The sequence below is a fragment of the Protomyctophum parallelum genome, assembly GCF_964188405.1.
Source record: "Protomyctophum parallelum genome assembly, chromosome: 18".
In the NCBI taxonomy this organism is placed as follows: domain Eukaryota; kingdom Metazoa; phylum Chordata; class Actinopteri; order Myctophiformes; family Myctophidae; genus Protomyctophum; species Protomyctophum parallelum.
In genome coordinates, this window is record NC_139716.1 from 40,509,097 (window position 1) to 40,522,517 (window position 13,421).

The 13,421-nt window shown below is 44.8% G+C and overlaps 1 protein-coding gene across 2 annotated transcripts in view; it reads left to right on the plus strand.

The window, feature by feature from the left end:
• The window catches only part of rbpjb (recombination signal binding protein for immunoglobulin kappa J region b), a 77,253-nt gene that overhangs the window by 23,913 nt on the left and 39,919 nt on the right, over positions 1 to 13,421 (plus strand). For both annotated transcript variants that reach the window (XM_083788698.1, XM_083788699.1), the window contains exon 2: positions 10,978 to 11,016. In XM_083788698.1, coding sequence (XP_083644824.1) covers positions 10,978 to 11,016 — 39 coding nt within the window. The remainder of the gene's footprint in view (positions 1 to 10,977; positions 11,017 to 13,421) is intronic.

Genomic DNA, 13,421 nt, shown 5'->3' on the forward strand with positions numbered 1-13,421 from the left:
TCTTTTTATTTATTTATTTTATTACTTAGAGCAGGTCTTTTTCAACAACGAGGGTGGTTGGAGAACTTGTCCTATCCTGCAACCATGACAGGTTTAATCACATGGCAGCCAAAGTGTCCTGTCATGTCCTTAAATCTTAACCTAAATCTCCAAGAAGAGAGTACCAGCACTCACTCATGTCATTTGGTTTAAGGCACTTTTTATTCTTTTATAATTTGCACAGTATGCTGCAGAGCAGACAAGACAGCACAACGTACGTATTTCGGCGTGAAGCCATCGTCGGCGCTGATACACCGCTGACGAAGGCTTTACATCGTCGGCGTTGATTCCACGCGGAAACGTGTACGTTGTGCTGTCTGCTCTGCAGCATACTGTGCAAATTATAAAAGAATAAAAAGTCCCTTACGCTTACGTTAACTTTCCTTGACGGCACACCCGGTAAGAATGTTCAGAGAAACTAAGACGGATTGGAGTCGTGCGGGCGTACTTGCTTCAAAGTCCTTAAGCTAGTCACTGCACCTGGATTTAAGAGCGTCAGTCAAAGTGGTTGAAATGTGATTTTTCCCCTCCATCAGAAAACTGTCGGGATGTAGAAGACGTTTATAGAATCTGATCTCAGGTCAGAATGGGTTAAGCTAGTCACTGCACCTGGATTTAAGAGAGTCAGTCAAAGTGGTTGAAATGTGATTTTTTCCCCTCCACGGTTACTTGTTGGCTTCCATTACGTGCTGAAAGAAGTAAAAGTGCGGTATCGTATCGGATGCTGTCTTTGCAATCTTTCTTGTGTTTGCGTGTGTGTGTGTGTGTGTGCGTGTGCGCGTGCCGGGGCACATAGTGCTGAGGACATGTCAGGGTGTGTATTTTGGTCTCCCAGGAACCCTCAGCCGATGATGTGTGTTTTATCTTTCCAACTGTTTGGACTGTCAGTCACAGCTGTCAAACACGTCCCAAAGTGAGTGACAGTCCGGGTTCACACTCTTTCAATCAGCCCCCTGTGGTGTGTGTGTGTGTGTGTGCATGTCTGTGGACATTGTGTGTGTTTGTGTGCATGAGGACTCTATTCATAGCAGCTGTCCCCCCTATCCGTCACTAATACCTCATACGTCATGGTACCTGTCAGAGAACCATGCCAAGGTTCTCCCACACACAACTCCTGTCTAACTTTACCTTGGCTGTGTAGTACAGTATGCTGTCGTGGCCACAACAAGATGCTGTGTGAATCCTTTTTATTTCCTTTAATTTAGAATATTTTGAATAAGAAGTTAATTTCCAACTCCAGAGTCATTAGTCGCAGATCTGCTGAGGATATTGTATTGTATTTCAAGAAACCTCTGAACGCTGGTCACGCTCATTTAAGTTTTTATATGTCTTATAGCCGTAACATTTTACACGTTGCCGTTTTCTGCAAGACATGCCTCTGGATCGCAGCACTGGAAACTCAGCTGCTCTGGATTACAGGGGAAATAATTAGTACTTGTGTCTGGCAGAGACGGGCTAAATATTAGATGACTAGGAAGGGAAATAGGAAATGAATCCACAGGAGAGAGTGTGCGCACACACACACACACACACACACACACACACACACACACACACACACACACACACACATAAGCTTACCAGCATTGACTTCCATTTGTCGTCCAATGTTTGACAGTTTTATTTTTGTGTCTTTATTTATTTTCATGAATCCTTGCATCCCTATTTTTGGGCATGTTATTATAAGTGAACATTTCACAACATTTCAAATTATTTGCGAAAATGAGATTTACAAAATAGATTTAGAAGATCCTGTACAAGAGTTTTTAAGATTGCCTAATTTCTCTATCTGTTGTATGACATAGATCGGAATGCTTGGATGTTTGTAAACAAATGGGTAATTCCGGACAGAGTGGCTATGGACGTTTGTCACGTTTTCCACGATATAAAATAAAGTAGTGTAGCTCTCCAGACTCGACATGTGGTAGCACAGCACAAGTGCAAAAACACAAAAGAAACTGGAGCACAACCTATATTGACCTGTCAGATTAGATGTCATACCGTACCCTACAATGGTATTCTAATCATTCGAATACCATTGTATGGCATTATATGATATTTGATATGTAAAATGAAAGCAATGCTGACCATGTAACAACTACGATTTTAGAGGTGTAAGACCGTTCCTCAAACTGATCACCCAGTCATGGCCGCTTCAGGTTTCATCACGCCCTTGTTCACAGGTGCACACACACACACACGTGTGTGTGTGTGTGTTTGTGTGTGTGTGTGTGTGTGTGTGTGTGTGTGTGTGTGCGCGCGCGTGTGCGTGTGTGTACGAGCTGTCCCATATGTCTCTGCTGTTCTCTATAGCCTTGGGGCTGCTGAAGTGTCAGACTGGCTATATATGTCTGTGCTGTGTTTTGTCAGACTGGTGATTAATAGTGGATGAGTTATTTTCTAGTATATACTGTACATACATTCAGTATCATGGATCTTGGTAAAGCATACATAGTTTGTAATAATGAGACAAAAGATATTCAGATTTTGGGGGGTTTTCTGCCTTTTTTTCGCTGCAGTGTGGAGCGAGACAGGAAACGGGCAGAGAGTCGCCGTCAGTACACGCCGTCGGGCATCAAAGCCTGCCCTATTGTGGTAGGAGACACAACCACTCAGCTGTCGTATTCTCGTATTGAGAGACCATTTTTAAGCGGTGCAACCACTTCATTAAGGAGCTTTGTGTGTCTCTGGCTGCCTGGGTCTGTCCCTGGCTGGCTGGCTGTCTGTGTCCGAGCACGAAAATAGCATTTGTTTGCTTTTCAAAACCAAGTGTCGCTGTTGTGCAGCCTAACACACCTGCAGGTCTAGAAGTTGCACCACTTACTTCACACAGGTTTTTTTGTAAGGCATCATAGATCTCTGCCTGGCGTGCCTGCTCTTATACAGCATGTCTGGTGACATCTAAATTCATTGAATTGGCTAAAACTGTATGTGGAAAAAAATGGAAATGTAAAAAAATAACAGCATCGCAGAAACAATGCAATCTTTTAAATCGTTGTAGTCTTGTTTAGCATAATCGACCAGCAGTTGCTTAGAATTACATAAATTCATGTCCATATTTAGCAACAGATTGTATTTTTATTTGTCACCGGCTTCTGTATGCATTGACAACAACTGCGCACATGAACACACATCTCCCATCACAATCTGTGACAGGAGCTACTAACGAAGGTAACACATTATCTCATTTATACTCCCAAAACCTGCAGCTGTGCAAAAATGTGTTCGCAAACTAACCTTCCTGTTGAAATGAAGGTTATAAACTTATATTTTAAGTGTTTGGCTGAAGAGCAGCTGGTGACATCACTCTCACTTCCCTCTGGAAAGCACAGGACTTACGGACATCCTGGTCGTTAATGGTCTGATTGGAATCTGTGCCAGTTTAATGCCAGTTCAACGACCTTGGCACACACGGGCCTCTTTAACAACCGTGCCAAGTGAAGGTACCAATCAGCGGGATTGGCGTTTTTCAATGGCATATCAAGGCCATGAGGATCGGTGTTTCCTGCCGGGCTGACGACCACGGAGGAGGTGCGACGAGCAGTCTTTAGTCTTTACCAGCTACCTGTACGCTGTAAGAAGTTGAACAAGGAGTTCACATTTAAAGTAGGCATGGCTGTTAGCATTTACAGTTACCGGCTGCACACTTTATGCCCTTAAGATTTCGTCCCTGTCAGCTCCTGAAAAAACACCCAGGCAACAAATCAGTTCAGGGGCACTATATAGAGTCCTCCCTCTCTCTTTAGAGAGGGAGAGAATCCTCTTTCTGTGTGTGTGTGTGTGTGTGTGTGTGTGTGTGTGTGTGTGTGTGTGTGTGTGCGCGTGTGTGTGTGTGTCTCCCCCCCTCTCTCACTCACTCTAATGTTTTACAGAATTTGATAAATGAGGCCCACTGTGTTGCCGTCCCACGTGCAGCCCTTTGTCGTTTTCTTTCCTGCTGACGCCACACCTTTCAGTGGCCGGACGCCTCCGATTATCAATGCCTCCTCCTCCGCACGCTGAAGCTTGATGTAGCCCTGACTGCACACACCACCCCTGTTGTCTGCCCCCGATGTGCTGTGTCTGCCCCTGCAGCCTGGCCCTGACTGCACACACCACCCCTGTTGTCTGCCCCCGATGTGCTGTGTCTGCCCCTGCAGCCTGGCCCTGACTGCACACACCACCCCTGTTGTCTGCCCCCGCTGTGCTGTGTCTGCCCCTGCAGCCTGGCCCTGACTGCACACACCACCCCTGTTGTCTGCCCCCGCTGCTGGCTGTGTCTGCCCCTGCAGCCTGGCCCTGACTGCACACACCACCCCTGTTGTCTGCCCCCGCTGCTGGCTGTGTCTGCCCCTGCAGCCTGGCCCTGACTGCACACACCACCCCTGTTGTCTGCCCCCGCTGCTGTGTCTGCCCCTGCAGCCTGGCCCTGACTGCACACACCACCCCTGTTGTCTGCCCCCGCTGCTGTGTCTGCCCCTGCAGCCTGGCCCTGACTGCACACCCACCCCTGTTGTCTGCCCCCCTTGCTGTGTCTGCCCCTGCAGCCTGGCCCTGACTGCACACCCACCCTACCCCTGTTGTCTGCCCCCGCTGTGCTGTGTCTGCCCCTGCAGCCTGGCCCTGACTGCACACACCACCCTACCCCTGTTGTTTGCCCCCTGCTGCTGTGTCTGCCCCCATTGTGTATCCAATGGGATCGCTGATAATGTTCAGGAGGTGAGGAGGGAGAGCGGGAGGGAGGGAGGAAGGAAGGAAGGAAGGAGGGAAGAGAAAAAGGGATACCGGACGTGGGAGCAACTCGGATGAAACCTGTGTTCTTCTGACAGAGCTTCCCTTTCCTCCTTTGGCCCGTGGCCAGAGGAGGAAACCTGACCTGCTGTAGTGTAGTCGGTCAGTACTGATTGAACATTGAGATAAATCCTCCATCCAATAATAAAATAATATAAACGGGGCCCTCAGGCCAATGCTATGGGCTAAACGGATCTTATGATCCTGTAAGGAATTCCAGAACTAATTTCAGCCGCAAACCTGTATCTCGTAGCTTAAGCTGCTGTGAGTGATGGTCTTTTGCAGACTGCCAGATGTTACTTTCAAGTCGCTCTCAGGGTACCATCTTGGGGGAGCAATGGGAGCATTGGATGGCCTAGCAGGCCAGCCTCAACGGTACAGGCCGGGACAAGAGGAGCCTTTGAATTTGAACAGACTTTGCATTGATTCATTTTTCATTGAGCTTTGGTGACCCACTCTAGGTTATAATTCAACTGAAGGCTTCCATTCCAAAACGAAAAATAAATAAATATTTTTTTGGAAAATATTTTGCAACTATCCCGTTATGTTACGTATATGAATATTAAGATTTAGGTCCACATACTTCTGGTGTGTGTGTGTGTGTGTGAGTGTGTGTGTGTGTGACTGTGTGTGTGTGTGTGTAAATGTGGGAGGTGTTTTTTTACAGAACTGCTTAAAAGAATTGATTATCATATTCTTCGTTATAAACCGCAGGTGTTTGAGGTTGTGCCTCAGGGACATCATCTTAAATAATCCTGTGACTGTGGTGATTTATAGTTCTTAAGATCAGGAACTAATGATGTCGTTATGACATTTAGATATATATATATATTATTTATTTATCACCTGGGGCATTATCCAGCTGAGGGCCGGCACCAAGCAAGCCGTAGTAGGCAAGGCTCATCCAGGCAAGGCCACGGTTGGACAGTGAGGTGAATGCCAGGCAATAATTAGAAAACCACATACCTATTATTATCCCATTCTGACCTGAGATCAGATTCATACGAGGTTTCCGCCGGACACACACTGGTCTGATGAACCCATTCTGACCTGAGATCAGATTCTAAAAATGTCAGTCGCTCTTCGATTTTTCAAAAATAGCAGACCTACAAGCTCGTAGCGCGCCACTCGGTGGCGCGCTATGAGCTTGTAGATCTGCTATTTTTCAATAGCTAAAGCATAACATGATGCTGACACCAAAATGGGTGCCCGTTCAGAATGGGTTATAGCCTTATTCATCCACAAGCACAATAATAAAACACTTTCATTAATAACTAAATATACTAAACATTTCTGTCAACACAAGTTCCAGTGAACAAACCTATAATGAACGTGTGATTACGATATCCACATGGAACGGTCCCGCAAGACTAAAGATGAAGATATATACGCTAATGAGAGGATTATGATGATGGAGGAAGAGAAAACCAAAAGCCAACAAATAAATCCCATGTGCACTGAATTGGAGAGAGATTTTCAACAAGAAGGCAATCAATGCATGTCCGCGATGTATCAATAGTAGATGGATACCTCTGTGCTGGTCACGTAATTCTATGTCTGGCACGTTGGCGAGCATATACTCTGTCAAACACAGCTGCAACGGGGTGGCTGCCGATTCCCATTAACTGATTGCATCTCCGCCATTGTTCCATAACTGTGCCTCCTGTCCGTGCACGCTGAAACGGTTTCCCACAGAGCCTCTGGATTATAGTAGATGGCACTCCCCTATCTTGAAGTTAATTCTCATTTGGAGATCAAGTCCTTAAGTTGTTTGTTCTTTCACTAGAAGTCTGCAATCCATTTAAGTTGTTTGTTCTTTCACTAGTAGTCTGCAATCCATTTAACTCGTTTTTATGTTCTTTCACTAGAAGTCTGCAATCCATTTAACTAGTTTTTATGCATTAGTTATGTCTATTGACACCCATTCAGTTAATGGAGGTTTAGATAAAAAGTTATTCTGTGGTCTAATTGATTGTGTATTGATTGTGACAAGTGAAGACACACTTCCAAATCGGATTATTTGGCCTGCTACTGGAAAATGTGTGTGCGTGCGTTTCTGCGTACAGTACATGTGTGGAAAAGTGTCCAGTAACAGCATACCGAATGCAGAGTTCATGGACATTTCACATTTGTAACTGTTCTGGTTGCTGGTCCTATCATCCTCTCTCCCCATAGTAGTCTCCTCTTCCACCCTCTCCCTGTCATCTATCTAGCCCCCCCCCATCCCATCCCTCCTCCTCCTCCTCCATTCCTTCTCTGCTTCTCGTTGCCTCGTCTGTCGCCTTGGCCCTGTGCTAGACTCACTACAGTATCACGTTCACGCACCCCTCTAACCATCCCGCCATCTTTCACGGTTTTGCAGTGGCAGAGGGCGAGGGTAAACAGGAGGGAGGGAGGGGGAGAGAGAGAGAGAGAGATCCGTCTGGAATCCATTAGCCCGTTGAAGCATCAGCGCTTCAGTGTGGGAACCTTATTGATCGGACTCCCCTTTAATTATTCCACCTCTATCCCCCCCCCCCCCCTCCTGCATGGTGGATCTGCCTCTCTCTCTCTCTCTCTCTCTCTGCCCCTCTCACTCTCTTTGCCACCTTCTTTATTCCTCCACTACCTTCCTCCTCATCCTTTATTCTGCCACACAATGTGTCTCTCTCTTCGTCTCTGTTTCATGTATCTCTCTCCCCCCCCTGTCTCTCGTTGTTTATCTTAATGTTTTAACCGTGCGTGTGTTTGGTACAGCGTTTTGGCTGCTGTTTCACCAGCCCTCTCAGTGACCCAGAATTACCACATCTTGCAACATGGGAGGAAATGTAATTTGTGTCTCGGTTTCTCTCCAACTCACTCACACATACAGTATTTACAATACAACACTCATTCACTCACACGGCCCTTCACTCACTCACTCACTCACTCACTCCACACAGCCTCCCTTGCCCTTGCCAGCCACCTCCACGTGCCTTGTGCTTGTAGCTCCGACGCAGACTTGTGCCAACCAGGGCTTGTAAGCCAGGGTTTACTGTAGCCCCTCTGACAGATGGGTGCGATGAAAGAGATTCTTCAGGGAGGAGAGACTGAGAGCAGGCAGCACTCAGGCCATTGATTTTTCTATTTCAGCCTTCTCTTTATTTCCCTTACCCGCCCAATCTCTCTATCCCCTTCCCTCCCGTCTTCCTCACTTGCTCTCTTTATGGTTCCATCTGGCTAGACTGTATGGCTACTACTAGACTGCATGCCTGCATCATACTGTATCAGGAGGTCTTATACCGTAGAGTTTTGTCTACTCTGGACTTTGGTGGGGTTGCAACTGTCATTTATTTTCTTGGCAATTATTCGAACCATACATTTTTCTCAATAGTTGAGAAGCACATTTAAAATATATTTATATATCAGCGAATTGACGGAAAAACTTATGTAAGATTGTGACTTATTCGAATAATCTGATCAACCACTGAAGGCCTGTTTTGTAGTTGGGGTTAGTACACAGACATACACAGCATTATTGCACAAAAAGTATGTAGCCTTGCCTATCTCCTGTTTCTGTAGCGTGAGGCAGCTTGATGTACAAGTACACCCCCTGGACATGACGCTAGTATGTCGCAGGGACTTACCCCCAATCCAACCCTTGATGCTGAGGCACTGGGTCCCATTTGTTTGAGTCTTTGGTATGATTATTGCACAAACATTGCGGTAAAAAAATCTGATCAAAAAGTTCACAATGCAACGTGTTAGCTGAGCTTATTAGCCTGGGTTCAATACCACTTTCGGGTTTTTGATGGAAATAAGTGGAAATTTGAGAAATAACTTTCTGGAACCCACGACCAGAAACCTCCGGCTCTGTGGCGTGCACCTCCAAAATGATTCCCCTAGTTTAAAATGTGTTGAGTTTGGTATAATCGTTTCATTTCTTTTGATATAATAATTGCTTGATATATGCATCTCTTATTCTAACTCGTAGTGCGACTGTGACTATAGCGAGATTAAACTAATTGATTTGCTTTATGTGGGGAACAAAAACGATGCAATCATGCCAAATGGAACCAATCACCGTAACTTAAGTTCTAAACCGGATCACACAGACCAGTTGGGAACAGATACCAGGCTTTCCTTCGTGGTGGAAAGCCTGGTGACTCCATGTTATGAACTTATAGATAGACTATTTTCTGTATTTTGGGGGGGGGGGATTTAAATGTTTCGAAAATGTATATTATATATAATGAACAAATAGATTTTTTTTTCTAAAATAAAACACATTATTTAAAATGCCATCCCTCCCCTTTCCTCTTCTGGTACCCGGTAGTTATTGTGTCTGCGTAAATAACCCTTTACGCCTCTTCAGCAGAATCGGCCAACCCAATAGCATGTGCTCCATTCAAAGATGTCGCAGTAGTTTACTACATGTCGCTTAGCAATACGCACACAGTCTTAAGGTCACAAACCCCTTCACCTGTGACCCACATTGTGTGTTTCGCTAGCAGCAGCACACATCAGCATTTCCAAGAAGCTTTGCTATAAAAAATTTAAGGAAGGACGAGACCCTATTTTAGCATGTGAAAGTATGACGCGGTCATAAGATTAGGGGTTAAGTGTGACTAACGCTTTGGCTAGAACAGAATATAAAGGAAAGCAGTGATGGGTTTACTTTACACCACCATATCGTGAAACTTTAGTTAGGCTTATCGGGCGCGATGAGCCATCATGACATACTGTACATGCATCATGTTGTCGCTGTTGGGCAGAAACTTCCAATGGATCCAATGTACCGGTAGTTATTTAGTCCTAAACTCTTGTTAATTCTTTTCATCAGTTAAATATTTGTAAAGCCCACACAGACAGGGTGTCTGGTCTGTTATCCCCATTTTAGGCATGTCATTATAGGTGAATAAAAATAGTGAAATTAGCTGATCTGCAACGATTACAACGTGTCATGTTGAGGCTAATGCCGGCTATGTTTGCTAAATGGTGCCATCTGATCATCTGTGTTTATTAGGGTATACATTTTTGACAAAACAAAGTAATTTGGGGATGATGCAATATAAGATTTCTGCCCAACAGCGACTCTGACTTTACTTCTTTTAATCAGACCAGTGTGTGTCCAGTGGAAAACTTATACTTTATATATTCAGCTCTGTGAGCATGTCTCTGTTTTGTTGCACTGCACGGATGGCCAGGTCTCGCAACTCACAGAATGAAGTGCCATTCTAAATCGCAGGTTTATTCAGAGATTAAAATATGGTGCATTTTGCATCCCAAAACACAGTTTATAGTTAAGGGACGCAATAAAACAACCTCTGCATCCACGGGGTGCACTACTGTCCTACTGTACTGTTTTTTTTATTCTAGGTTTTTTTTGCTAGCTTTAGTTATAATAATCATTTCTTCTTCTGTTTTCTACATGAATATAACCACATTATATCCATATGAAATGGGAGGTAAATGCTGCAATTTGTAAAAATGGCAAAATATGACTCTTAACGTCGCTGAAGTGGGACTCATAAAATGTCCCTGGGACTCATCTAAAAGACCGGGACTCATTACATTGAAAACCTATTTACATCACTGTTTATTGGTATTAGGAAATGTAATAACACACTACTCTCTCACATCAGGAGGGATTTGCCTTTTAGATGTTGCACATTTCTGAAATGCAACAAAGGTCGCTTGTCAAGTTGCATTTTTCAGTTTTCAAGTAATTTATTGGAAGGACACAAAAAACACTGCTGTACGCAATGTCCTTGACTTCTTTCATACGTTTTTCACAGTAGTTCTGTTGGTTGCTTATAATGATGACTTTAAGCTTTTATTTGAATGCTGCACTCAATTCCACTTCAATCTTTGAAAGAGAGCATCTGTAAGCCTTTATAAAGCGAACACAGCGCATCCAGATAGATGAGCCCTTTCTTCCCCCCCCCAAAATTGAACTAGCAAAAGGAGTGAGTGAAGTGGGGTGAAACGGAGTTCAGTGTCATTTAGATAGAGATACACACCGCCCGCCCTTGTCACTTGCCTCAGTTTGGCACATGGCCACGGTGACAAGAACAGGACGTGTGCAATGTTTGAGCTCACCAATGCGTGAAGTTGTGAACACAAAGTTTGTGTCTTGTGTGTGTGTGTGGGTGTGTGGTTTTCAACCAGCCTTCTAAAAGCTCTTCTCTCAATTTTGTGTCTTTGCAGGAAGTTTGGGGAGCGCCCTCAGCCACAGCGCCTGACAAGGTGAGAAAAGATACACACACTGCACGTACACAGGCGTACGCTCACGTACACAGGAGTACACACACACACACACACACACACACACACACACACACACACACACACACACACACACACACACACACACACACACACACACACACACACACACACACACACACACACACACACACACACACACACACGCGCGTCAAATAAAAATTCTGTGTTCAACTACCGGTAAGACGCCCTGAGGGCGTGCACACATCCGCCTGGGTGACGGCAGACTGCTGGGCGAGCGCTGGCGCTTTGGCATGTGGGCGGGGTCAGATCAACATATGGAATGAATTCTGTACTGGCCATATATGGAGCTTGTCTTGTGCGTGTACAGGGTTTGATGTGGTCAGATCAAGGAATGTCAGAACAGGTGACAGGTCAGCTCCATTTATGGAGATCTAAGGGTTTGATGAGGGCCTAGGTAGGGCCGGGCCTTAAAGGGACATTTCACCGCTGGATGAAACTGCAATCTCTCAATGTTAATAGTATTTGTAGTAGATAACAGTAGCACAATTTGAAATTGGCACCCTAAATGGCCAGATAAATAATGAAGTCTGTGTGTGTTTGGGTTTGACTGGGTTCCTACAATGCCCATAATGCTTTAGTGTACTTCCCTAGTTCCCTGCTACACTCCTGAACTCATTTTACTGCACGTCATTTTGGCAAAATTTCAAATTCAGCCAGTAGTGAACCATAAATAAACCATTAAATGTAGGCATGTTTAGGTCATGAGAATAATACAGTATCTTAAGTAAAACTTCCTTAACAAATCTTATATCAGCAGCTTGTAATACAAATATCAAAATAGTCATATTTGCGTAAAATGCGTCATCAACATATGGCCACATTCTAGACGAGTATAAGAAATGAACAATTCAGTTTGTTCTCATCGTCTGATGCTGTTCCAGAAGAGTTTCTTCCAGTAAGGCCATGTATTCTGCAGAGCTGAACGTCACTCTTTTGGGGGAAAAGCCGCCACTTCAAGGGTTTATTCTCGCAAGCAACAGGGGAGGCGGTTTGTCACGCGTGTGTTGTAATGTGTACGTGTGTGTGTGTGTGTGTGTGTGTGTGTGTGTGTGTGTGGACGAGCGACTGTGTCTGCAATATGGTCTTTCTTTGTATATAGGATGTCCCGCATGCGCACTCGGATAATTTTCTTTTGCATACATGTGCACTTGCGTTGTGTGTCATGAATTGTATTTCCAGTCGAGCAGCCTGCCTGACCGGGCGACCCTTCAGGACCCACAGTTTGAGCAGCCTGCCTGACCGGGCGACCCTTCAGGACCCACAGTTTTAGCTGCCCTAAAATCCCCCAAAAAAGGATTCAGGACCCTGAAGATTTTTACCTTAATACACAGCTGCCGGAGCGAAAATCATGGACTGGTCGGTCGCTCGGCAGGGGAGAGAACTGGACAAGTGTGTGTGAGTGAATGTGCAGACCCATCGCAGCAATTATGGGGGGGGGGGACTGAACACACACACACACACACACACACACACAACACACACACCACACACCACACACACGCCTTTCGGCAGACTGGTGAAAATGAGCTGTAATTCTTCTGGCCATTGAGTCCATCAGACAAACTGAGGGGTTGGTAGAAGCCAACAGACTGGCAGCACATGAATGAGAATGGGGACACATCAAAAGGTGCTGGGGCCTTATTTTCCTCCGAAACCACGCCTGGCTGTTCCAGGCAATGAGCAACCCCTTATTTTCCCTGCTGAGAGCCACGCGCAATAACGCACACACACACACACTGTCACACACACACACACTTTGTACACCAACCCGTGCACATCTGTACTTGACACATAGGAGGGAAACGACGGACGGAGAGAGAGCCCGAAAAAAAAGACACACCAGAGGCAAACCACAGAGACCATGAGCTTTCTATGTTCAAAACCATGTTCCTCCAAATGACTTGGAACAACCATGGAGAAATCTAAACGCTCCACTGCTGTTCAGCACCGTGAAGAAGAATAATATAACATCAATGCCGTTTCTTCATAATGGTGATACGTTTCTTATGTAGCGCTTAGAATAGAGTTGACCATGATGCACTGCATTAACAGACACAGCTGGTTGAGTTTAGATTATTAGTTTAGAGATCGTTTAGTTAAATTACATGAATTCGTTTTGGCAATAGTTTTTAAGAGATGAGTTTGAAGATTCATTTTGAGATGGTTTAGCAAAATGTAGGTACTAATATGAGATTATAGATGGTTGACTTTATGCATTTAATTAGAAATGGATAGGTTTACTATATAGGCATTCAATTAGACAAGACGTGGATTCGTTTAGGCATTCCTTTACAAAGGTTTTATGTAGTTACGGTTATGGGATGTGTTTTTTTGCGAGGATT